The sequence below is a fragment of the Siphateles boraxobius genome, unplaced genomic scaffold (assembly GCF_051911475.1).
Source record: "Siphateles boraxobius isolate OS27281-9 unplaced genomic scaffold, OSU_SipBor_1 47, whole genome shotgun sequence".
NCBI classification, from domain to species: Eukaryota; Metazoa; Chordata; class Actinopteri; order Cypriniformes; family Leuciscidae; genus Siphateles; species Siphateles boraxobius.
This window is the reverse complement of record NW_027509108.1, coordinates 3,327,460-3,353,426: the sequence shown is the minus strand read 5'-3', so window position 1 is coordinate 3,353,426 and position 25,967 is coordinate 3,327,460. Positions and strand designations below refer to the sequence as shown.

The following is a 25,967-nucleotide window of genomic DNA, read 5'->3' as shown; positions in this document are numbered from 1 at the left end:
ATTTTACTTTCTGAACCTTGACTTGACACCTCTGATAATATTACATACGGAAGAATACTGACAAAAATGTGTTTTGTACAGAAAAGTGAGTCAAAAAATGTATCTGGACTTTTTCATTTATCATTGATCACTGAATATATCGGACCCTGGTTTGTTGTGCTGTTTTGTGGATGTGTTGCTGTTACGTAGATCAGTTCTGTCCCGCTGTCCTGTGTTGCTTCAGGAGACTTTACACTGGCATAATAATCACCGGTTGCATCTGTCATCTGATTGGTCGAGTGGATGTGACTGGGGTTTGAATCAGGCTGCTGATTGGTTACTGTGGTGTAAACAGTAGAGACTTTTGGGCAGGTATTGAGGTGTGATGCAGGCGTCTGATTGGATGAAGATACAGGCATCGGATTGGATGAAGATGTGTTGGCCATGGCAACATCTGTGTTTTGAATCTCCTCATATACGTGATAAGTCTGAAAAACAGTACATACATCAATAATTTAATAGTTTATGTAACGGAGGCCAGCTACTAGTTGCTGTGCGAGTAAACCTCACTCCTCTGATCCCAATAGGCGCTCTAGTGACAGATGCTGGAGGCTGCAGTCTTTAGCCTCCTTGTTAGAGCGCCTGACTCTCATGCCGTAGACCCGGGTTCGAGGACCCGCGTGGAGGGGTTACATTTACATAGATTAAACTCTCTCTTGATCAATAAACAATCATTTAACATGTATGTTTGATCTTCTGCAGGTAAAGATTTAAACACCCACCTCAGTATTGTGCTGCACATTTTGCTGAAATAAAGCTGCATAAACCAGAGAAAAGTCAATTCACACACAAAAAACAAGAATATAATAATACAAATACTCACAAATCAACTGTTACCTGTCCCAGATTTCCTCTTTTTCCAGATGATGAAGCTTCCACAACACAGAGTCAGAACCAGCAGAACCGAACCCAGACCGCCAGCAACAGAAGCCAGATCTGAACGCACCGCTAAACACATGATATTTGCATGATAAAACACATACTGATTCTGATTAAACTGTTAAATAAAGAATAACATTCTAATAACTAATATAAATTCCTTTGATTATTGCACTATTAGGAATAATATTGGAAATATACAGTTGTTATATTGTGTACGTGAAGTGAAACTGCAATGGTAAACCTCAACTTTTCAGGAGGAAACACTCTTTACGGTTGATGTCAAACCAAATTAACCACATGAAATATGATGTGTGCATCATTTTATGTTTATAAAGTAGATCAAATGTGTCTCCACAAATGTTCAGAGCAATTTCCTTTCAAAGAGTGATAATGTGATAAGAGAGTTGCATTGTGGGTAGTGTAGTTTGTGTGCTTACGAATGTTAGGCTGATAGAGTTGAACTGTAGTATTTCCTGTTGTTGTTCTTGTTGTTTCAGTTTCTGTTTGATGAGTCACTGACAGAGAGAAACACCAGTGATTGTGAATGTGACGAACATGCAGTAATATAATAACAAATAATAATAATAGACAAACACACACATAACACTGTTTGCTTTTGCTGCATATGAACACATGTTGTGTTCTGTTCATATCACTGATTACTGATAATCACATTATATTAGTGCTCATTTAAGACGTTTTATTATCTGAAACAATACAGTGTCACTTTGGATAAAAGTTTCTGTCAATAAATGCATAAACATCCCACATAAAAAAAATCCTTCGCTCATGTCACAATGATTTTCGTCAGAAAAACTGTCTTAGAAACTGCAGAACAAAGAAAGTGCTAAAGAAAACACTGTTTGTAAAATGATGCTGTAAGACTGGAAAAACTGGAAAGGACTTTAAGAGAGGGCCACTCTCTGAGAAAACAAAGGAAATTAACATTTGAACTCCCCCTCATGCACTATTGAGACGAAGGTCTTACCTCCCTCATCCTAATCTACATTTCTCTCCCCCATTCTTCATCCTGGCAGAGATCTCCCAAACTCACACAAGAATCTAAATGGTTTAATGTGAACGATTATCATCGAGTTTTAGACATGTTTGGTATTATTTGAAATGTCTCGGTGCGACTGGTACAAATGTCTCATTCCCAAAGAAGTAAATCAAAAGGTAATAAAGTTCTTAGGAAGTTTAGAAATATCTTCCACACTGGAGGGTGTGTCTTTGAGTTAACACCTTCGACCATCTGACTGAATGCTAATTTTAGATTTGAAATGGGGTCTGAGTATATAATGAAACGCAGCGAGAGCTCGTCTTGTCTTTATCTGAGATCGGCCCGTGAGGCTGAGAGTTGCGAGACTCTCAGCCTCACGCATTTCTTGTCGGGTAAACTTTTTCCTCTTTGTTCTAGAGCCTTTGATGTTTTGCATTGATTATCCTTGAATTGATTATGAAATTATAATGATACATTTACCTGATATATTAAATTGTGAAATTTGATTATTCTAATTGACTTTGACATTATTTTCATTCAAGAGTTTAAAAGAATAGTAAAACATTCACTCACATTTAATGATGCACAGATATCATTAAAGCCTTTTCATTTATGGAGTCAGATGAAATAACGAGAAAATACATATGAGAAAATGTATTGCATTTAACCAAAAAAACTTTGCCGCGAGAAAAGACAGTAACACGCAAAGACCTTCACCACTAATTCGAATGCCGCCATTGGATCGAGTTAGACGGCCTTACAATGCGTCAAACACTCAGTTGTTGTACATGATTGATTCATGTGTTGAGGAAAATCACAACCTCTAAATGTTCAGTGTGATGCAATTTTGGTTTATTTTTCACAGAAGTTGAAGCTTTGATGAATATCATGAATGCATCATTAAAATTGTGTATAGAAGCTTTATCTCTGTATTCAGTATAATCACAGTAACTTTTTATTAACAATATTTTCATCAAAACACATGAGTGCATATGTCAGCAATTGCAGTGTGTGTGTGTGTGTGTGTGTGTGTGTGTGTGTGTGTGTGTGTGTGTGTGTGTGTGTGTGTGTGTGTGTGTGTGTGTGTGTGTGTGTGTGTGTGTGTGTGTGTGTGTGTGTGTGTGTGTGTGTGTGTGTGTGTGTGTACCTGTGCTGGTGTGTTCAGTGCTGCTGTTTGTATATGGACTGACGCTGGATGTTGAGATCTGGACACGTGTTGTTGTCTCTGGAGCTGAGAAATGAAGAAGAGCCGTCACACCATAACACATATATTTAGATTAGATAGTGTAGGATTACAAATTGTATTCAAAAGTTTAATTTAGATTTCAAATACAATAGTATTTTATATTGAGAAAGTTTATAAATGATGAGACCAGGAAATCTCTGCAAACGGTAGGGGTTCCCAGCAGGATATTCCTGACTGTCCCATCTCAGTACGAGAAGGCTAGGCTTTTCCTGTTCTCGTTGTTTTACCGGGTGAAGACTCATGCTGAGCAAGTTTGAACACCTGCTATTTTATTACTGAGACCGTTTGTCTTGGAGTTCTCATCTCAGTACGAGAAGTCTATGCCTTTCCTGTTCTCGTGTCTCATGCTGAGCAGTTTCCACAATCTGTATACCTTATTTACATTTGCTTTGTTTCAGAGAAGTCTTCACCTATATGTAATCCCTCCCCCTTGAAATGTATATAAACTACAATGTAAAGTTCCCTTAGTTAGACGATGTTGGAATGACTGCAGCTACCGACAAGCAATAAAGAACTTCTGCTTGGAAAACTTCCACCGTCTCCTGGTCTGAGCTTCTAACTTTTCTACAAAGAAAAAGATCACTACAATAGCTTTTTTAGTGTCATTCAATTGTACATTTAGCGTGCACATATGAACAAAATTCGGTTCCACCAGCTCATAAAATATAAAAAATATAATAAAAAATGCTACAACGTGCATTAAAATATAACAATAAAAAGAGTTTGACAGCGGCATATAAATAATGATATTGACTGAGTACTTGCTCGTCTGAATGAGGAAAACTTTTTCTCACAGGAGTGTTGTTTAGTGCCTTAATACTGTCCCAAATATGTGTTGAGTTCGTTGAGAAAGTGTGAGTCTGTATACCCTGCCAGATGCGCTTGGTGTTCGTAGGGTCGCAGAAGATACCCTGTATGTTCTGGCTATGGGCATGTATTAAAGTTCAGGTTGGCTCTCGCTGTTCTGAGCGACACCATGCCATCAGCTTTGAGTTTGAACGCATCATTTCATGTCTTTAGCATTGCATGTACCTCGCGCAGTCATCCAGGGCTTCTGATTGGCTCATGTGGTGATGTTCTTAGTGACACATCCTCCATGCACTACCTGATATATGCGGACACAGGCGCAGCATAGGGGGGAGTGGGGTAAGATGAGCCATTTTTTACTTATGTGGTCCAATATAAGTGAAAATTAGGCAGAAGTACAATGAAAGTATCTAATGTCATTTCAGGATGTTTCCTATCATTCGAAACGATCAGAATACATCTTTGATAAAGGGTTCTAAAAATATGGCTTCTTAAAAGTGTTCCTGTGGCTCAATTTGCCCCAGGTTAGCGGTAAGTTGATCCGAGTCAGTGGGTAAGTTGCACCATCTAGGTGTAAACTGACCTTCTAACTGAATCTGAATCAAACCCATATGAAATTAAGATAATTTACCTATTTTAAAACTACTTCAATAATCAAATGTCCTTTTACAAAAAAAAAAAAAAACTGATTTAGAATTAATTAATAAATTGTACTATTTTTTATTAATAATTATTATACTAATAAACATTTAAGTTTAAAGGGTTTTGGCATTGTAGTTTTTCTGCAATGTTGAACATTTTAAGATATTAGGGACTACAGGTGGAGATTAAGGCCTAGATTTGCCCTTCGTCTACCCCTTCCCCTTGACCCTTGAAACAGAGTGGCAAGGCGTAGGGGTGAAAATATTCCCCTAAGAAATGGGACACCACTACTACACCGTTACACGTCATTATACGTCGTAGCGCTTACGTCACAGGAGATGCGCCGATGTTTATCACAAACTGCCAAGATGCCGTCGACAGCTGCAGTCATCTCAGTTGCGTGGGTTACAGCTATTTTTTTTAATGTGTCTTGTGACGTAAATTTGCTGGTGGATCAGTTTATGGTAACGTTATATATGATGGCTGCAAAATGGACTTATTTGGACTTAAAGAAACGTTGCTCGCTGTCAGACTGGTTGATCTGATCATGTTGCAAAAAGCACGAAACTGTAAACACTGTTCGTTTATATCATGTTCACATATAACCACAAGAAAACAATGCGTTCATAGCAGATGTACGGTAAAATATAAGCCAATTCCATTACGCGATTACATTCACCAGTTATCAGACATGTAAATATGTTGCGGGACTATCGTTAGCAAACTATAGCGATTTTGGCGATTTTTTTTTTACAAACATTTCTTTGAAGAAACTGACCGTAAATATGAACACAAGATTGAATGTAAAGTAAAGCAAATCATTATTTGTTGTTAAAATACTTATTAAAGCTCAAAATGCGTACATTTATGGGTCTTGTCTTTTGCTTGGGCAGCCATTTTGTGTCTGTAGCCGGTGTATGCAGTGACACTTCTCATACCCCTTCGTTTGAAGTGTGGTCCCGAAAAATCTTCGTTTGAAGGGCTATCTGGCCCTTCCCCTTAGCCCTCCCCCTCCAACCAAAAGAGAATCGGGACAGCCCTACCCCTTCACGTGCACGTGCAAAACAGAGGGGAAGGGGAAAGTGAAGAGGTAAGGGGTAGAATTGGGATTGGCCCTAAGCATCTTCTGGTTCTTATCAGAAAAGGATTTGGTGTACTTGTACATCGTTCCTATCAAATAAACTCCATCAAATAAACCTATCAAATTTATTTTTAATGATAAACTAAAGCAGTTGTGTAACATTACATTGGAATTATACCAGTTTATACTTCAGAGTATTAGCATCACAGAGAGACATGGAGCCGATGTGGGGGCGGTGGACTGCCTCAAATGCCTTCTTGGTATTAGTGTTGGCTAGATCCAATCTATTTATGCCCCCATAGCAAAATCCACATACTGATGGGAATGAGGGAGAACTGTCTTCATGTTATCCTGGTTAACGTCCCCTGTCACAATGAAAACACCCTCCAGATGTTCTTTTGCAGATCACTGATGGAGTGGTCGACCACATTCAGCACCTCCTTAGTGTTTTTCACTGGGTGGGATGTAAACTGCTGTAATGAAGATAGATGTATATTCTCTGGACAGAGAGAATAGTCTGCATTTTATAGTCAAAAACTCTATGTCCGAAAAGCAATGACTTGAGACCACTGGGTAGAGTTGGGTACTGAACTCTGTACTTTTAATGGCACCGACCATATTACGCCAGTACTACCGAGTACTGATTCACATTAAATCAATCAGTGTCAAATTTCGGTTCCTGAAAATGCATCTGGACGCGAGAGTAAGACTATTCAATTACGAATCCTGCATGTTCTGTGTGTCTCTGTGTGAATGAATTTCATATTAAAGATCAATTAAATTTATGTTTTATGTCTTCATTTGATTAGAAGAAAATTCACAACACAGAATTTGTGGAAAACAAAACATTTCATAGAAATTATTTATTTTTATTACTAAAATGTACAGATACACATACAGTACACACACATTGACCCCCCTTGGCGGACTGGCATCTCGAGAAGGGCCCATGATGGCGGCTCACCGCGCCGGACTGACGGGCCTGGTGGCCCGCGAATGGGGAGCAGTTGTAATTTGGAACGACTAGTCGGGAGGTCGGGGTTGCGCCTTTCTTGATGGGAGCAGTTCGCGGCAGATCACCGGTGGCAGACTGAGAGGGCCCCAGCTCGAGGTCTTCGGACTCTACCCCTTGACGGCGGAGTGACAATTCTGATCTATGCGTACTGGATGGAAAAGAGGATACACGGAAAAGACCGGGAGATTTCTCGCTGCGTCCGTTGTGAGACCAAAAGCAGGACGGAAAGAGAGCGACCCCAGGTGGACGACCCAGTGGGTTTTAATCAATGAGGGTTTGGTGGGCTTTTTTAATGTGGAACCGGTTGGTCCTGATATAGCTTTGGAAAGCATCTGAGGACCATCTCCCAAGAGCTTGGATCTACTGTTGGGAAGTTGCTGCCCCGATACGGAAAGAGTGACTTGAGAAATTATTGTGCTGCTAAACTGTCAAAGAATTGAGGCGAGACTGCTGAATATACATATATATATATATATATACACATCTTATCGTTGATTGCTGAGTACTCTCCTCTCAGTTAATTATCTGTGTGTGCTCCTCCCGAACTTTGTTAATAAAACGTAATTTGTTGGGTATCAGCACCGAATTCCAGGCACAGTACCTAAACCTCCCACTGTGCCATTGTTACACCAGCTTTTGTTTGTGTAGATGCACACACCGCCACCTCGAGATTTACCACTGAGAGCACAGCTCCTGTCTGGTCTGAGTATTGTTAGCCTCTCCATACTCACGGCATCGTCTGGAATGGATGAGTTGAGCCATGTTTCCATCACAATTATGGCACAGCATTCTCTCATCTACCGTTTAGTTGTTAGGTCCAGCTTCAGGTAGTCCAATTTGTTCTCCACGGAGCGGACATTAGCGAGCAGAATGGATGGCGTTCTGCATGGGTTACCCTTTAGCTTAGCTTTTAACCCTCCCCGACTGCCGCGCTTGTGGGAGACTCCGCCGGTTCATGGGCCGCTGGGTCAAGAGAGCGTTGCAGTCTGAGTCTACGCAGAGTGTCCAGAGTAATCGTGTCTACAGTCCCTAAACTGATAAATTTATGCCATTCTAGCATAATTAGTTTAGTGCTGCTACACTGCATATAATCTGCTGAACTAACTTATCTAATTGGCTTATTTTCTGTTCAATGTCCGGTGCTATCGGGAGCCAGTGTAGCCGCAGCCGAGCAGGGTGCCGCCATTTTGTCATCCAATATTCATATAACAATAAACATGAATGATGAAGCACATAGAATATAATCAAACTAACATTTAAAATAAGTTAAGTTCTGAAAAGTTATATAACTTCACATTAAAGGGTTAGTTCACCCAAAAATGAAAATGATGTCATTAATGACTCACCCTCATGTCGCTCCAAGCCCGTAAGACCTCCGTTCATCTTCAGAACACAGTTTAAGATATTTTAGATTTAGTCCGAGAGCTTTCTGTCCCTCCATTGAAAATGTATGTACGGTATACTGTCCTTGTCCAGAAAGGAAATAAAGACATCATCAAAGTAGTCCATGTGACATCAGTGGGTTAGTTAGAATGTTTTGAAGCATCAGAAATACATTTTGGTCCAAAAATAACAAAAACTACGACTTTATTCAGCATTGTATTCTCTTCTGGTTCTGTTGTGGATCCGCGTTAAGTGACGCTGCTGACGTGTGTCTGGTGCGCCCGAGCTTCGTTTACAGTCTGAGGGAGACGCACGCTGGAAACAAAACAATCTTCACAAACATGTCTAAGGATTTCCACACAGAGGAAGACTTGCATATTTTTGCCCAGCCATATTTATTTGAACCCGAATACACCAGATACACGTCAGCAGCGTCTTACGTCAGCAGCGTCACTGAACGCGGATCCCCAACAGAACCAGAAGAGAATACAATGCTGAATAAAGTCGTAGTTTTTGTTATTTTTGGACCAAAATGTATTTCTGATGCTTCAAAACATTCTAACTAACCCACTGAGGTCACATGGACTACTTTGATGATGTCTTTATTTACTTTCTGGACAAGGACAGTATACCGTACATACATTTTCAATGGAGGGACAGAAAACTCTCGGACTAAATCTAAAATATCTTAAACTGTGTTCTGAAGATGAACGGAGGTCTTACGGGCTTGGAGCGACATGAGGGTGAGTCATTAATGACATCATTTTCATTTTTGGGTGAACTAACCCTTTAACAATATTTTCATCAAAACAGATGAGTGCAGATGTCAGCGGGTGCAGTGTGTGTGTGTGTGTGTGTGTGTGTGTACCTGTGCTGGTGTGTTCAGTGCTGCTGTTTGTATATGGACTAATGCTGGATGTTGAGATCTGGACACTTGTCGTTGTCTCAGGAGCTGAGAAATGAAGAAGAGCTATCAAGCCATTCAAATTAAACAAATATATTAATAAAACAATTATTAACTACAGCATGAAGCATAAGGATGATGCAGATTGTTGTTTAATAATGAATATCAAGCACCTCTGGTCACATTTAGCTGGATGTGTTGGTAGTGTTCAGCTCCAGCTCCACAGCCGTACGGTCCAGCATCTTCCATCTTCAGGATACTGATGGTCACTTTAAATGATCTGTTCTTATGATTGTCCTTCAGTGAGAATCTGTCTCTGATATATACAGTCTTTTTTCCATCAGATTGTAGTATGAGGACCTTCTTTTTGAAAGGTCCTTTGTAGAAGTATTTGTAATATTCTTTATATCTTTCAGGATAAGGGCACGTAATGTTCACTCGTCCTCCCTCTGTTCCTCTCACTGTAATGTCCACAGACAGTGAACTGCTCACTACACACACACACACACACACACACACACACACACACACACACACACACACACACACACACACACACACACACACACACACACACACACACACACACACACACACACACACACACACACACACACACACACACACACACACACACACACACACACACACACACACACACACACACACACACACACACACACACACACACACACACACACACACACACACACACACACACACACACACACACACACACACACACACACACACACACACACACACACACACACACACACACACACACACACACACACACAACATACACCATAATATTAGATAATAAACACTTCTAGTAGAGATCTTCAGCTCTTACCCGTCAGCAGAAACACACAAACTATCAGTGGAAACTTCATTTCTTCATCAGTTCAGTTCAGAAAATCAGTCTGAAACTCTCAGTAGTTCCTCACACGACTCTCTGAAACTCAAACAGCAATAATACTGCTCTCATCTATCAGCGGAGAGTAAAATAATACGCTTGTTGCTCGTCTCACATGTTGAGAGTCAAACTCATACTATTCACTGACTGTGTCTGGTGATAGATGTGAAAACGCCTCTCAGTTGACCAGGAAATTAGTTGAATTCACGAATCACAACTTGTTTCCTGTCCTCTCTGTTTCTGTTCTGTCTTTAACATGTTTCAATGCCTTCTGTTGTTCTTTTATACTACTAAATTACATTGTTTTTTGATGCAGTGAGATCCCGTCAGACAGAGAAGTGATGAATACAAAAAATGATAAAATGGATAATAAATAAAACCATGAATGGTAAATTAAATTTGTAAGTTATAATTAGATTTGAATGATATGTAACAAAGAAACGATAAACAAGTCATTAACCAAATATCTGTGAGTAAAATAATGTTGCCAAGAGAGCAAATGAAACTTTGCCAAAATGTATACCAAAGTTCAGATCAGATCAGGAAGAGTATGTTCATCATGTCAAAAATATCTTTTCTAAGAATCAGCTCTGGCCTCTTGGTTTTATATTCTGCAAGCCTAGCTAAACATTGTGGTTATCACATTATAGAAGCAGCGAGAGCCAAATAAGTATTTCCATCATGTCTGGACTTTCTGCTAAACTCAACAGTCAATATTAAACCGGATGCCAGACTTTGCAGAAGAACATGTCTCACTTTTTAGAGAAGTGACAGCAGAATTTAGACATGTACTCGGTCAAAGAGGAGGAATGGTTTGAATAGGATATACGAGTATATTATATCAAAACATACAATAGACAAAAAAGATCATTCATAAATTACTTAATACAAGAATAATATATTTGAAAGGATTAATCCTTCAAAATAACCGTAAAAGAATAATCATAATAGTCAAAAGCATATACTTTTTTCTTTTTCTTATACATCAATTTCAAAACATGTTAATTACATTAAGCACGTATGGAAAAAAAGTAAAACATTTTAAGGAAACTATCCTTGAAAAAAACTCTGATTATAAAGGAAAAATTGAGGCGAAGAAGAAATGTTTGTTAGTGTTATTTTCTGTGGTAATCGAAAGCATGGGAAAACACTGTCGTTTACAGAAACTATAAATAATACAGAACATTTCTTGAACATTAAGATAACTGTTTCTCCATCATATGAGCTCTGCGAGAAGAGTTGCATTGTGGGAAATGTAGTGTGTTTAGCTGACGCCTCAAAGCTCTTCCTGTGGCAGTAGTTTCACTTCCTGTTTGCCCAGTAATGCCACAAACATCACATGTTTAACTGAAGCAAAAATACCTCCTACTATTATAATGATAAAGTTATTCTTTAGTTAAAGCATCTCAATAGCAGTTTTTAAGATCCTCCATAAATCTGTGGCATTTATACATTGTTTGCAATGATTTATCAGAATATGCAGCTTCTTTTGATGGTTATAAATGGAGAAGTATGCTCTTTGGCAGCAGATTATTGTAGTTACAACATCAACCAGCAGGAGTGAACAGACGAAACTACACATTAATAACTACAGACATACAAAATAATAATAATGAAACAAAATATATGCTTACTTGCAATTCAGAATGACATGGTTTAATGTGTCCATTACACTACAGAATATAAACATCACATGAAGATTCAGCTTTAAAAAAAAAAGATCACATTGACCTTATTTCTATGATCCATATTTCTGTATGTCAGCTGTAAAAATATAAGGATCAAATATAACACTGTTACAGCACTGAGAATTACATTTAAAAATACCAAATAATCAAGTCATAAGGAATCTGGTCTTTTTGAATTATGAATAGAAAAGACAAAACGAGATTGGTGAGGTCCCAATTTCAGTACAACAATGAAAATTATGAGAAGGATGAATATTTCTCGTGGTTCTTAATATGCTTATTAATGTATATTATATACTTAGTTAACCCTTGTGCATCAATTAAAAAAAGTTACACATGGGTACATAGAGGTCAAAAATGTCCGTGTCGAAAAACAGTCATAAAAATGTGAAGCTTGGGAGCACAGACTTAAGTTTGGTATCATTTTAAAGAAGACCCTTGGCAGATTATTGCTGAAGTAAAAAAATAATAATAAGTAAATCTCCAAAAAAGTTATATAGGTATAATTTTATGAAAATTATTTATGAAAATTATTTTATAGAAAATATATATTTTATAAATCAAGTTGAACTCTAAAACAGCAAGAAAATCAAAGCCATAAATCCAAATAAGTTTTGTTCCAAATTTGAGGATGATATCTCAAAAAATGAGCTTTCGGTAAGAGTTTGTTTGGGCGCAGTAACAGATTTTCCCCATTGGGTGCCATCAAAACTCCACTGGTGCACACAGTGATTGCATTTGTTATTTGCAGTTGGAGTTTTTCTCACATATTTTTCACACATATTTTTTTATAACACACATACTAATCACACTCTGACATCCATACCAACACACCCACACAAATTTCGTTGCATAATTTATCCAATTGGCACTATAATATGCCGAAGCAGAAAACAGGAATAAAGCGATATTTGTTTTATAGGCCAAACCCAGAAAAAAAGGCACCATCTGATAAAAAAATAGTACAAATTAAAATGTTGAAGCCTTACCAACAGAATGAAAGCCTCTTAACAAATATTGCAACATTTTATAGTTGAATGGCCCTGAGATTAAAAATAGCAGTTTTAATGGGTTTCAATGGGGACATTTTTGTCCAAAAGGCTCTGAGAGGGAAGTATTTTGTGTACCTAGTGCAAAAAAGATTTTTCAAAGGAAATTGGGGTGAAAAAGTAAAATTACAATAAAAAATACACATCAGTGCCAGAATTCATAAAGTTAGCATTAAAAAAAAAAAAAAGTTGCACATAGCTACAAAGTGGACAAAAATGTCCATGTCAAAAAACTGTCATAAAAATGTTAGGCTTGGGAGCAAAGACTTAAGTTTGGTCTCATTTTAAAGAGGACACTTGTCAGATTATTGCTGAAGTTAAACAAGTGAAAAAAGTGAAACCAAAAATTTTGTATAGAGGTTTAAGTTTATGAAAATTATTTATGAACATTATTATCGTTATTTTATATAAAATATATATTTTATGAAACATGTTGAACTCTAAAACTGATATAAATTCAAAGCCATACATCTAAACAAGTTGTGTTCCAAATTTGAGGATGATATCTCAAAAAATTAGCTTTCGGTAAGATTTTGTTTGTGTGGAGTAACAGATTTTCCCCATTGGGTACCAGCAAAACTCCACTGGTGAACACAGTAATTGGATTTTAGATTTGCAATTGAGTTTTTTCTCTCTCAAATATTACAAGCACACACACACATATACACACACTTTTTTTTTTTTTACACACATACAAACCACACTCTGACATCCATACCAACACATCCACACAATTATCGTTGCACAATTTATCCAATTGGCTCTATAATATACCGAAGCAGAAAACAGGAATAAAGCGATATTTGTTTTATAGGCCAAACCTGGAAAAATGGCACCATCTGGTAAAAAAATAGTAAAAATTAAAATTTTGAAGACTTGCCAATAAAATGAAAGCCTCGTAACAAAGATTGCATCATTTTATAGTTAAAAGGACCTGGGATTAAAAATGGCAGTTTTAATGGTTTTCAATGGGGCCATTTTTGTCCAAAAGGCGCTGAGTGGGAGTATTTTGTGTAGCTAGTGCAACAAAGATTTTTTTAAGAAAATGGCGGTAAAATAGTAAAATTCCAATAAAAATACACACCTGTGCCAAAATTTACGCAGTTAGCATTAACACAGGCGAAGTGATAAAAAAAAAAAAAAAAAAACTGAAAAGGACAAAAATGTCCATAAGGATGCACATGTGTGTTGTGGTGTTGGTTGAGGAAACACAGCTGTAAACCACTGTTGTCTCTGTGTCCTTGTCCTCTTGATTACAGTGACATCCAGTGTCTCTGATCTACAGTCACATGAAACTTCTGTTAGTTAGTTTTTTCCCCCGTTTTCATGTTCAGTGTTTTTGTTCGGTTTTCACCCCAGCTTTCACCATGGACTTCCCAGCTGTAAGACTCATGTGCCTTGAGCAGGGAGAACGCTCCCTCGAGGAACACTTGGAAGTGTTTTTGGATCTCGCCCATCAGACCACCTGACTGCCTGTGCACGTTCCTACGAGTCGGACTCAACGCTGCCACACGTGCACAGTTGTCCGGGGAGGTTCCTCGAGGGAGCTTCGCGTCTTATGTGGAGTGGGTGCTGGCATCCTGCGGATCTGCGTTCACCATCGAGGATGCCGCCAGCCCCACTCCCCATCCAGTGCCCAGCCAGAACCACCCCGACGGCGAGGACAGTCGACCTGAGCCTGACCTCATCGCCATGGAACCTCGAGCAACGCCTGACCAGGTGTGTGAGCCGGCCGATCCATCCATCGCCGCTACTGAGAGTGCGTCTCTGGCTAATACACCTTTTCATTTTGAGTTTGGAGAGGAGGTTTGTCAAGCCCCAGTTCTGTTACCCGAACCTGTCAATTCCATTCCTGTCATTCATCTGCCTGTCCTGTTAGCCTAGCCCAACCTCCCTCTCCCACCACCTCTCCAAAATATCCCGAACACTATTTTTTTTTTTGCTTTCTGCATTGGACTTCAGTCTCTTCCCCAGTCTCCAGCCATCCGTACCACCCAGTCATCTCTGTCACCCTTCAGTCCCTCGGTACCACCTATGCTTCTCAGTAGCGGGGTACCACCTCGGACCTGTCGGGAGCCATCTTCTCCTGAAGAGCCAGAAGCTCCGTCTGCAGCCTCGGTACGCTACGCTCTGTCTCAACCTGTCGCCCTGGCTCCCGAACCTGCGCTCCTTCCACCCTCGACCTTGGCGTGTACGATCGGCCATTCGGTCTCGCCGGACTCCCTCGGCACGTCGGCTCCACCGAGGTCAGACATCGCTTCACCTCCGCTGCGGACTTGCGAACAGTCCACTGCTCTCTGGTTCTCCACCCCTTCTGCTACGGCTTGCTCCGCCCTACCTCAGGCTCCACCTCCGCCCTCGGTCGCTCCAACTCATCCTCAGACCTCCGGATCCCCACCTCACTCTCGGGAGGTCGTCGCTGCGGCTCCGTCAAGGTGACCAGGATCTTCTCTCCACTATTTCGGCCAATCGACTGCGCGGTGGGCTCCATCCAGTGTCTCTGATCTACAGTCTAGTAAGTTAGTTAGTTAGTTAGTTAGTTAGTGTGCCTATTGTCACAGTTTCACTCCTCACATGTGTTTCCCTGTCTGTGTTTCCCGCCACTGATCAGTCACCATGGACACCAATCACCTTCATCACAGCTGTTAGTCATTTGTTAATTATCTCTGTGTATTTAGTTCCTGCTTGTGCTCTGTCTGTTGTCCGGTATTGTTTGTATCAACCTGATGTGTGCGTGTTCCCTTCATCTTCTGGAATAAACTGCTATTATTTGGATTTGCTTGCCTTCGTGAACTCTTTTGAACCTGCCTCACACAGAACTGTGACACCTATATTATGCTTGTTCAAATATTCATCTGATGCAGTGTGTAATAGAGCTGTCTGTGAATGTAAACGGTCTGCAAAGTTTTGAAGTCGAGAGTGCACGATAAATAAAGTTACTGTCTCCCAAAAGCAAGAATCGACTCTGAAGCATCTGATCGAGTGGTCAGTAATTCCAGTTTCACTTCTGTGACCTGCATACGTAATGCAGTAACACATTTGCATAATGCCTGCCTATGGTCTTCAACAACATCTACTTTGAGTCGCCCACAAACACTGCAGCTGTTTCGTGTTGTTGTGTACATGTTGAAAAGACGCTGTTTTCTGTTCAGCAGAAGCAAATTCTCTTTGTAAACACTTCCAAATGATGAGTAGTTCTCTAATCTCCGTGAGGTCTAAATGGGATTCGTAAAACACTTGCTGTTGAAAGATGGGTCAGTGTCCAGTTTATTTGGACCAACTTGCTCCTCAGAATCACAACCTGTAGGTATGAATAATTGTGTATGTATATATTTTCTACCGGGTTTACAAAATTCGTAGTTTTGTGTTTCATATTGAGTAGGTCTCCGGCTAACTGGCTAACTCATGTTATTTCTGTTTTACTGAAATACTCCTGCTAATCAGCTGTGGGCCACTATTACCTAAAACTGCGTCTATTGACGAAGATTGCCTGTCGTTCTTATTACTTTGAGAAAATATTTTGAGCAAGATTTGTTTTACCAACCTTCATGTTACATCAGCCATTCTGTCACGATCCACACTCAGGAAACGCAAAAGATCCAATAATGCAGTAAGTTTTATTGGGGAAATCCGTACTCACAAAACAGTCCAGGCAGGGGTCAATATCCATATAAGCAATCCAAACACAAGTAACAATGAATAGACAGAACAGACCTCAGACGTGGTGTGATAAAAAAATAAAAATAAAAAAAAAGACAAGGACTCCGTAATAAAACACTAAACAAGCAGGGTACTTATACACACAGACTAACAATCATAATAGGTGACAGCTGGGTGCAATGATGAGAACAGACGAGGATTGTGGGAAATGCAGTTCTAATGTGACTGACACCATGGGGGAAGAGGACCTCTAGTGGTGAACCAGGGAAACACAAACCCATACTGTGACACATTCACGTTAGTGCTCATCTAATGTATGCACTGTTATTGATTCAGTTCCCGCATGTTCACCACAATAAATTAGAAATATACACATATTGTTGATGGACATATTCTTGTTAATGCTGATGGTGAGGAATTACAGTTGCAACATTCACAGCTCGGGAAAGCCATTAGTGAAGGCTTGAGACTATTGTTTGTTTTCTTGTGATGTCATCAGCCAATCAGTGACATCATGAAATCTGACCGTGCTGGGAAAGTCACGATTGTGTAACTCTTGGTGATTTCTTGCTTCTCTTCCTACAGAACACCGTCAGCGCCATGATGAGACGCACCGCTCCTCCGTGAGAGATGCGAGACCGGTGCGTCTCACAGGTGACGTTCATTAACACTCGCGCCGTTCTCTCACGTCCCTCGGCCTCGTCCTGCTCGCCACAGTCTGTTTACAAGAAGATCGCGACGCCACGCAGACGTGCTGTTCCTGGCTGTGGACAAACAACATGTTTGAATACGCTGCTGAAAGATCCAGACGTCAGGGAGAAATGGATTTTTAGTTTTTGCGGACGTGTTAATTTAAGCGTGTGTTCTCTACATTTCAAGGATGACTGTTTTGAGAACAAATCCCAGTATGATGCTGGCTTTGCTAGAAAACGTTTGCTTAAAGATCAGGCCGTGCCGACTATTCTAGGCCCAAAAACGACGCCGCAAAGAGTAAGTAATGTATTTCATCTTAAAACTTTTTTTTAAAACGTTAATTGCAGTTTCATTCATTATTCACTAAATTTTAAAAGGTTTTTGTTAAAAAAAAAAAAAAACTATAGTAATACACAAGGAATACAAGAAATATAGTAATTGCACCTAAGGGAACTTAATAAAAAAAAAAAAAAAACCATGTCATGACCCCTTTAAAAAAAACTGTAAAATATCTCTTTACGGTATAGGATTGTCATATTTTGAGTTCTGATGTTTGGATTAGGGTCATTGGGTTCGTTTTGTTACTCAGATCTGGCGACACTGACTCTGAGACACCAGAATCACTTCACACAGCGTCTCCAGGAGAAGAGACGAGGACAAACAGGGGAAAAAGAAGGGAATTTACCTTTTATTAATTTCAAATATAGATGAGGTGTACACACAATACACACTTTTTTTCTTTTATTTTCTCTTGTTAGAAGCTTATCTTGTTAGTAAGAAATATACATTATACACTTTATGAAAATGTTCTGTACAGAAAAGTGTGTCAAAATATCGAATAATCAAAGCAATGTAGATTTTAGCAGATTTTGACAGTTTTTTTCATTTATGGTTGATCACTGAATATATCGGACCCTCGTTTGTTGTGACGTTATGCGGATGCGTTGTGATGTTTTGTGGATGTGTTGCTGTTACGTAGATCAGTTCTGTCCCGCTGTCCTGTGTTGCTTCAGGAAACTTTATATTGCCATAATAATCACCGGCTGTATCTGTCACCTGATTGGTGGAGTGGGTGTGACTGTGGTTTGAATCTGGCTGCTGATTGGTTACTGTGGTGTAAACAGTAGAGACTTCTTTACAGTTGTTGAGGTGTGATGCAGGCGTCTGATTGGATGAAGATGAAGGCGCCTGATTGGATTGTGTTACCGCGGCAACGTCTGTGTTTGGAATCTCCTCATACATGCGGTCAGTCTGAAAAACAGCACATACATCAATAATTAGTTAGTAATAAGATAATAGTAATAATAGTTAATGTAAATAATACTCTCTGCTTATCAATAAACAATAATTTAACATGTATTTCTGATCTTCTACAGGTAAAGATTTGAACACACACCTCAGTATTGTGCTGCACATTTTGTTGAAATAAAGCTGCATGAGAATAGAGAGTAAGTCACTTTACACACTAAAATATAACTTAATAATAATAACAACAATAATACTCAGAAACAAACTGTTACCTGTCCCAGATTTCCTCTTCCTCTTCTTCAGGATGATGAAGGTTCCAGAACACAGAGTCAGAACCAGCAGAACCGAACCCAGACCGCCAGCAACAGAAGCCAGATCTGAACAACGCAACAACGCAGTGCTGATTCTGATTACACTGTTACGTGAACAATAACGTTCCTATCATTTATATAAATTATTTGTATTATAGTACTATAGAATATTGTAATAGTCTTTATTACATGGCTTGGTTGAAATCTAATGTAGAATGCGGTCTGTTATTTATTGATAACAGACTAAAGCTAAGTATAACACACCGTTGCCATGAAAAACAGAGCGTTGCCATGGATTCTAACCGTAGAGACGAAGCAGACTATTTTCTTTAGCAGAAGCAATTCAATCATTTTTAAATTAATAAACTCCTTTTTAAATCAATATTTTGTGTCAAATTATTGATTTGTTTGGTAGGCAGCCATGTAATAGGCGGGATAATGTAGAGCGAGGCGGTTGTTACAGCGAACACAACCCCTTCAGGCTGATTCAAGCGTCGGGGTCCTGATCAGCCTGTCGGGGTTGTATTCCCAAAAACAACCGCCTCACTCCACATTTTGCTTTACATATTATATTGTGTAACTGAAATGAAACTGCAATGGTAAACCTCAACTCTTCATAAGGAAACGCTGGTTGATGTCAAAGCATGTTAACCACACGAGTACGTGCCTCGACAAATGTTCAAACCCATTTCCTTTCTCCAAAATGAGCTTTTTTTTTGTTATCTAATTTTTGTCTGATAGAGTTTAACTGTAGTATTTCCTGTTGTTGCTGTTGTCGTTGTTTCAGTTTCGGTTCGATGAGTCAAACCATTCACATCATGTGAATATGAACAAAAGTTGTATATTCTTTTATTCATAACTCTGATTACTCTCAACTGAAAAAATGTTAATGTTCATTCTAAAGTCACTCTTATCCAAAGCAACTAGTACATTTTTAATAACAGGGAGCAAACATCTGGGGATATATATATATATATATATATATATATATATATATATATATATATATATATATATATATATATATATATATATATATATATATATATATAAATGAATTCAAGTACATTTAGAAGCACAATATTTAGGAAATAAGAGTCATATAGAGAAACAGACTGATGAACTGACCTGATTGTGGATTCAGTTCTGTTGTACTGAAAGATGACGGTGTTTTTGAAAAAGTGCTGATGGTTGAAACCTCAGTGGTCTTATTATCTGAAGAGTCACAGGAAAGATCAACTTAAAACACTGACACTGATTTTTTTTTTCACTGTGGTGAAAGAAAAAGGGCTGTTTTGTTATAGCATTTGGAGCAAGGGCGCTGCCATCTTGCAATATGGCACATTACATCACAGGGTTGGTTGTCTAATCTGAGGTATATAGATATAGTACGTTTCTCAGAGAGAGAGAAAATTCTCAACATGTACGCCCAGCTAAATATAAGCATTCCTTTACTCTTTGAACACACTAATGTTCTCAAATGGAGGAAGACAAACTTGAAAGGACTGTTGAGCCCGTAATAAGTCATTGTTTATGCATCTGAGCCGATACGGCAAGGTCAATTTGCCAATTCTATAATTCAAATTTACTAAAAAAACACAAATTCCTTTACTTTAAGGCTATAAATAGTACTTCCAGTTATTATAAATAAGAACAAATAATAACATGATGTTTCTCTCTTTCATTCACTCTGATAAACAGTTTAAATCAGTGCATTGAAGGAGTGCTGTTTTCCTCTGCACAGTAAAAAAAAATATATTTTTTTAATGATTTAAAACAACTTTTCACAAATCGTTTGCCAAATCACATATATCAATAACTATAGAGTGTCTTCATGCTCTGTTTTCGCTGGAGGAAAACAATAGTGTGATGAGCAGTGATTCGTGAGCGCAGTGAACACTTGATTGGTACCGGTGATTGCTGGGCGGTCGGTAGTGCGTGTTATTATTGTAGCCAGAGAAATTAAATACATATGGAGAAACTTCAGGCTGATATTTGTTGGTGCGGCGAATGACTAAATTGTCCGAATCAAAGTTATTTTCCTTAATGTCTTCCCCCCAAAAAAAGTTCACTGCATACTCTGACGTCAGCAATATAGTAGTGTGGCTTATGACGTGGCTTTCCAGTTTCCATCTTTAAATGTCTTTCCCTGTCAGTCCTCTACTATATATCTATTTACCCCAGCTAAGACAACCGTGACGTCACGCGCTGTGGTATTGCAAGATGGCGGCGCCCTTGCTCAAAAAAGATATAACAAAACATCCCTTTTTCTTTAAAAGGGTTAAATGATTTTTTTTTTATTAAAGTGGAATTCAGTTTGATAAATAATGTAAACTTGACTGACTGCTTCATTTCCACTTTAAAATACATACAATCTTACATTTAATCTGTTTTAATCACTGTTTCTTCTTGTGCCAAAGAAGTACAGTAAAATCACTGTAACACACAGCCACTATAGGCGTATTACTGTATTTTACACTCAACACACTGAAGTATAAGCAGACAATCAAAACAGTACGAAAATATGAGTAAGTTTACAACCCCAAATAGTTTGTGACAGAAAAGTGCTGACATTTTGTAAACTGCAATAAAATCAAGAATCTCTGTAACGCAAGGAGAAAGCTATACATCCGTTCAGTGCAGAGATATCGGTGAGTTTGAGCTCGAGCTCTTCTCAGATCATCTACAAAAGTGTAAGTGTGTGCTGTGGTCAGATGAGTCCATGTTTCAGCTTGTTTTTGGGGAAAAACTGACTTTGAGTTCTCAGTCCCATCCAGACTTTCATCAGTTAAAGGTGTAAAAGCAAACCTCTGTCCTGGAGCATCAGTGCAAACGGCAGGAGTGACTTACATGTGTGTGAAGGAACCAATGATGTGGAGACGTACAGTATACTGGGATTGTACAGAGACATTTAATGCCATCAGGAGAATCAGACATGATGAACACAGACTGTTGAGCAGCGATCTTATATCACTTGCAAAACTGACTATCCTTAATTCCCACTATTAAAAAGTGTAATTAAAAGGAAAGGTGATGTGACAGTGGGAAACATGCCTCTGTCCCAAACTAGTGTGTTGCAACCATCAAAATCAAAATATGTTTATATTTAAAAAAAAGTTGTTCAGTGAAAACTTTGGAAATATTTTCTTTGAAAATATATTTCTAAAAACCTTTGCCATTTGAAGGAGAATTGACAAATCACGGATTTTTGATTTTATTGCATTTTACAAAATGATCCATCTTTTCTGGATTTGGGTTTGTACAAGATTAATGACTTGATCTCGCACCGTTTCCATGCAGTTCATTTCTGCTATTAACAAATGTAATCACTTACCATGTTTAACCAGCAACATAATCTCTGAATATTTATCAGTCAAAGGCAAACTCCTCTCCACAGCACACCAGTATTTTCCTGCATCCTCTGTTCTCAGATCAGTGATGGTGACGGTGAAAACTCTGGCCGTCGTGTCGTCAGTCAGAGAGAATCTCTCGTCTTTATCTGGAGATCCTGATTTAACAATGATGTTTTTATTTCCTCCATAGTTACACTCCCCTTTACAAAAATACTTTGAATATGTTTCATATCCAGACTCATATGAGCATCTGATCTCAACTCTCTGTCCTCTGTATCCAGTAATTGTCTGTGAAGCTCCGACAACAACAGCTGAAAACACACATATCATTATATAGAGCTGTTATGTGTGAGAAAGAGACATAAGCAGGCCAGAATAATAACTTACAAATATCATCCATATGAGTCTGATGATCATGTGATAAAGAGGAAGAACAAGAGAAGATGTCAAACTCTGTGTAAAAGAGCTGAGAGTCTCAAACTCACCTGTACAGATGCTGGAAAACAGCAGCAGGACGTCCAACATGATGAAATATGACAAGCGTTTCGCTTCAATAAAAGAACAAATTCTGTGCGACAAACGCTACTGTCGTTCTCTTCCGTACTGAGAGAATAATGTGGCATCAGCAACTGAAATATATATTTCCTTCCCCTTCTGTATCTCTGACCACATCCAGCTCTACAAGACATCAGTAATGATTCACCAAACTTTATTAAATATATAATCAGTGTTTTACTCTTTGAGGAAGGGATGATCCACTTCATTATAAGAGGGAAGGAGTATCTGTGACATTTACAGTGTAAATATGAGTGTTTTACACAGCGCTCCAGTGAACAACTCTAGGACATATTAAATAGAAATGATGAGGTCAAAATAAAATATGGTGGCAATATTGTTGTTGAACATGTGTTAAATGAAGGTGTATACATGTAAAATACACTACATAAATGTCAACGTTTTACACACGTTTATCCTGTAGTACTTCAGTAACAGTACAACTTCTCCAGCATCAGTTCTCTTCATGTGTTCAGTGTCATAAGAAAGAGGAGTCTTACACTTGTAGTCCAGCCGGCAGTTCACATCACACTGATTCCCCTGACAAAAAAAACAAGTGGATTTTCCCACAGGCTTCTGGATTATTGCTCAAAAAAAAAAAAAGCTCTGTGATCAACAAATGTTCATGATACATACATGTTTCTGTCAGGGTTGAGTGAAGAGAGCGAGTACTCAAGTGCAGGAAACAATAATGGGCTTTATCAATTCTAGGCACGATTCGTTGACCTAAAATGCATGCAGGTCCCCTACCCTCTTGATGGAGGCCAATGCAACTCTGCTGACTGTAAAGGCTCAAAGTTTGGTCTCTGAAGTGGCGAAAGGACCAGAGACAAATCCCAGGAGGGTGTAGAGAGCAGGCGAGGGGGATTTAGTCTCCTCACACAATTTTGGTAATGGATAATTTCGTTTAATTTGGTACCCACGGATGCACTTGAAAATGCGTTTCTGCGTAAGCATCTTGAATGGCATCCTGTAAAGGGACCAGTTTAGGACATGCATGTCCAAGATTGGTCGTAACCCAAAATCTTTCTTGGGTACAATGAAATACGGGCTGTAGAAGCCGGTCTACATATCGGCTAGAGGGACTGGCTCGATTCGCCAGTAGGACTGCGATCTCTGCCCTGAAAGCCGGGGGACGCCAGGCGAACTGAATCTCATAGCCGTGTCTGATAGTACGGATGAGCCAGTGAGACCGGCTGGGAAGCGCTAGCCAGGATCCCAGACACCGCGCAAGCAGGACCAGCGGCACCACAGATGTACCGGGAGTGGGGCAGCGCGGCAGAATGTAAACTGTGGATGAGGTGTACAAATTACAAAGAATATTGAATTTTGTGTCATTTTTACATTTTATTTACATTATTTTCATTCTTTTTCATTTATTGTTTGTTGTGATGTTTTGAGGATGTGTTACTGTTACGTAGATCAGTTCTGTCCCGCTGTCCTGTGTTGCTTCAGGAGACTTTATACTGGCATAATAATCACCGGCTGTATCTGTCATCTGATTGGTCGAGTGGGTGTGACTGTGGTTTGAATCAGGCTGCTGATTGGTTATTGCGGCGTAAACAGTAGAGATGTTTGTAAGGTTGTCGAGATGCGATGCAGGCGTCTGATTGGATGAAGATGTTACCATAGTGACGTTTGGAATTTCTTCATAAATGCGTTCAGTCTGAAAAACAACATATAAATCAATAATTGAATAGTTTATGTAGATAATTATCTCTGTTGATCAATAAACAATCATTTAACATGTATTTATTTTCTGATCTTCTACAGGTAAAGATTTGAACACAGACCTCAGTATTGTTCTGCACATTTTGCTGAAATAAAGCTGAATGGAGCATGAATAGAGAGGAAAAGAACAAATCAAATCAATTAAAACACATTAAAAAAGGACTTTAAAACAAACCGTTACCTGTCCCAGATTTCCTCTTCCTCTTCTTTGTATCATTTATACTCACTAAAAGTTGAAAGTCAACTACAGGCATTGTGAATAGCCATGGAGGTGTTGCTGGCAATACTACAGTACTTTTGTTCTTGTTCTTTCTCGATCCTTCAGTTATTCTGCTTGTTATCATCAGGTGTCTTCAACAATGACCGATCATCATTCAATTAATCTCTTAATTATCTCATAAAAATTACATTTAACACCATCGCCCCCTCCCAAATGTCACTTTATATGCACTTTCGTTCTCTTTGACTTACAATGACTGCCTCGTGGCCGTGTCCGTTAAGTCCATGAGACTGTAGGGTGTCCCATTCGTCATTTTAGGATTCAGAAAGGTGCTCGATATGTGTCCTCAATGCGCACTTTTGGCGAGCCGGCACTGAAGACCACTGCAGACTTCTATCCGACAGTCAAAGTGGCGTCACTTCACGTAAGTGCAGACTCGTAGGAAGACCGCGAGTGTTCAGGGTGCCATTTGGGACAGTGCCCATATAGTGTGCACACTGAGTAGTGTTAATTTCATCTGGCTAACCCATGTGAGGTCTACGTGGAAACTGTGGACAAAACTGTCTGGGACCCAGTTAGAAAGAACAGGTCAGACCTCTCTGTGCCTCACATGTGCTGACTGGGGAAGTCGGTGTTTTCTGTTCATAACACTGATTACTGTCGTGTGAGTATCACATTATATTAGTGCTCATTTAGAAGACATTTTATTATCTGAACTGATACGGAGACGCTTTGGATAAAAGTTTCTGTCAAAAGCTGGACTCATGTTGTGATGGTATTACTGTCATTATTACCAGATGATTTTACTCAGAAACTGCAGAACAAAGAAAGTGAAGAAACAAAAACAAATAAACAGTACATTCACACATCAAACATTCAGTTGTTGTACATTTGATTCAAGTCTTGAGGAACATCACAATCTCCAAATGTTCAGTGTGATGCAATTTTGTTTTTGTTTTTTTTACAGAAGTTGAAGCTTTGAGTTTCCAAATTTGTGCAAGACATGAATGGTCTTGTCAGAACTGGCTGGAAAAACGTAATTACAGGAATTACATCATGATCATTAATGCAGAATTAAAATTATGTATAATATCTCTGTATTCAATATAATCAGACTAACGATTAATATTTTGATGGAAGTTAAGTTCTGAAAAGTTATGTAAACACAGTAACTTCAAATTAACAATATTTTCATCAACACATGTGAGTGCAGATCCGAGTGACCGAGTGAGATTTCACTGGGCGGAGCTTACATGAATATACACAAGTTCCGTGTGTGTTGTAAGTTAACCCCTTAACCCTCCTTTTTTCAGAATGGACGTGAAAATGCAATATCCAAACCTAAATGGTTACAATTCAAGAATGCTTGGAAACTAAGACCTACGTTTGGTCTTGTTTTAGAGAAGACACTTTTAAAGAAGTGAAAGCACTTCAAAAAATGAAAGTATAAAAAGGTTATGGAAGTTTACATTTACTGTAAATCAAATGTACTGTACTAAATATTTTTATCTTTTATATAAAATATATATTTTACAAAGCTA

General features: G+C 38.9%; 1 protein-coding gene across 1 annotated transcript; it reads right to left on the bottom strand.

Annotated features, from left to right (window-relative positions):
* Nucleotides 1-113: 113 nt before the first annotated feature.
* On the bottom strand, nucleotides 114-22,488 carry LOC143710511 (uncharacterized). The gene is made up of 13 exons (XM_077201452.1): nucleotides 22,406-22,488; nucleotides 21,902-22,231; nucleotides 19,684-19,782; nucleotides 18,529-18,633; nucleotides 18,405-18,439; nucleotides 17,896-18,259; nucleotides 9,173-9,490; nucleotides 8,964-9,047; nucleotides 3,069-3,152; nucleotides 1,359-1,436; nucleotides 877-987; nucleotides 762-796; nucleotides 114-467 (listed from the first exon to the last, which is right to left on the bottom strand). The coding sequence occupies exons 1-13, from the start codon at nucleotides 22,443-22,445 to the stop codon at nucleotides 114-116; spliced, it is 2,037 nt and encodes a 678-aa protein (XP_077057567.1). The 5' UTR covers nucleotides 22,446-22,488.
* Between the last annotated feature and the right edge of the window lie 3,479 nt (nucleotides 22,489-25,967).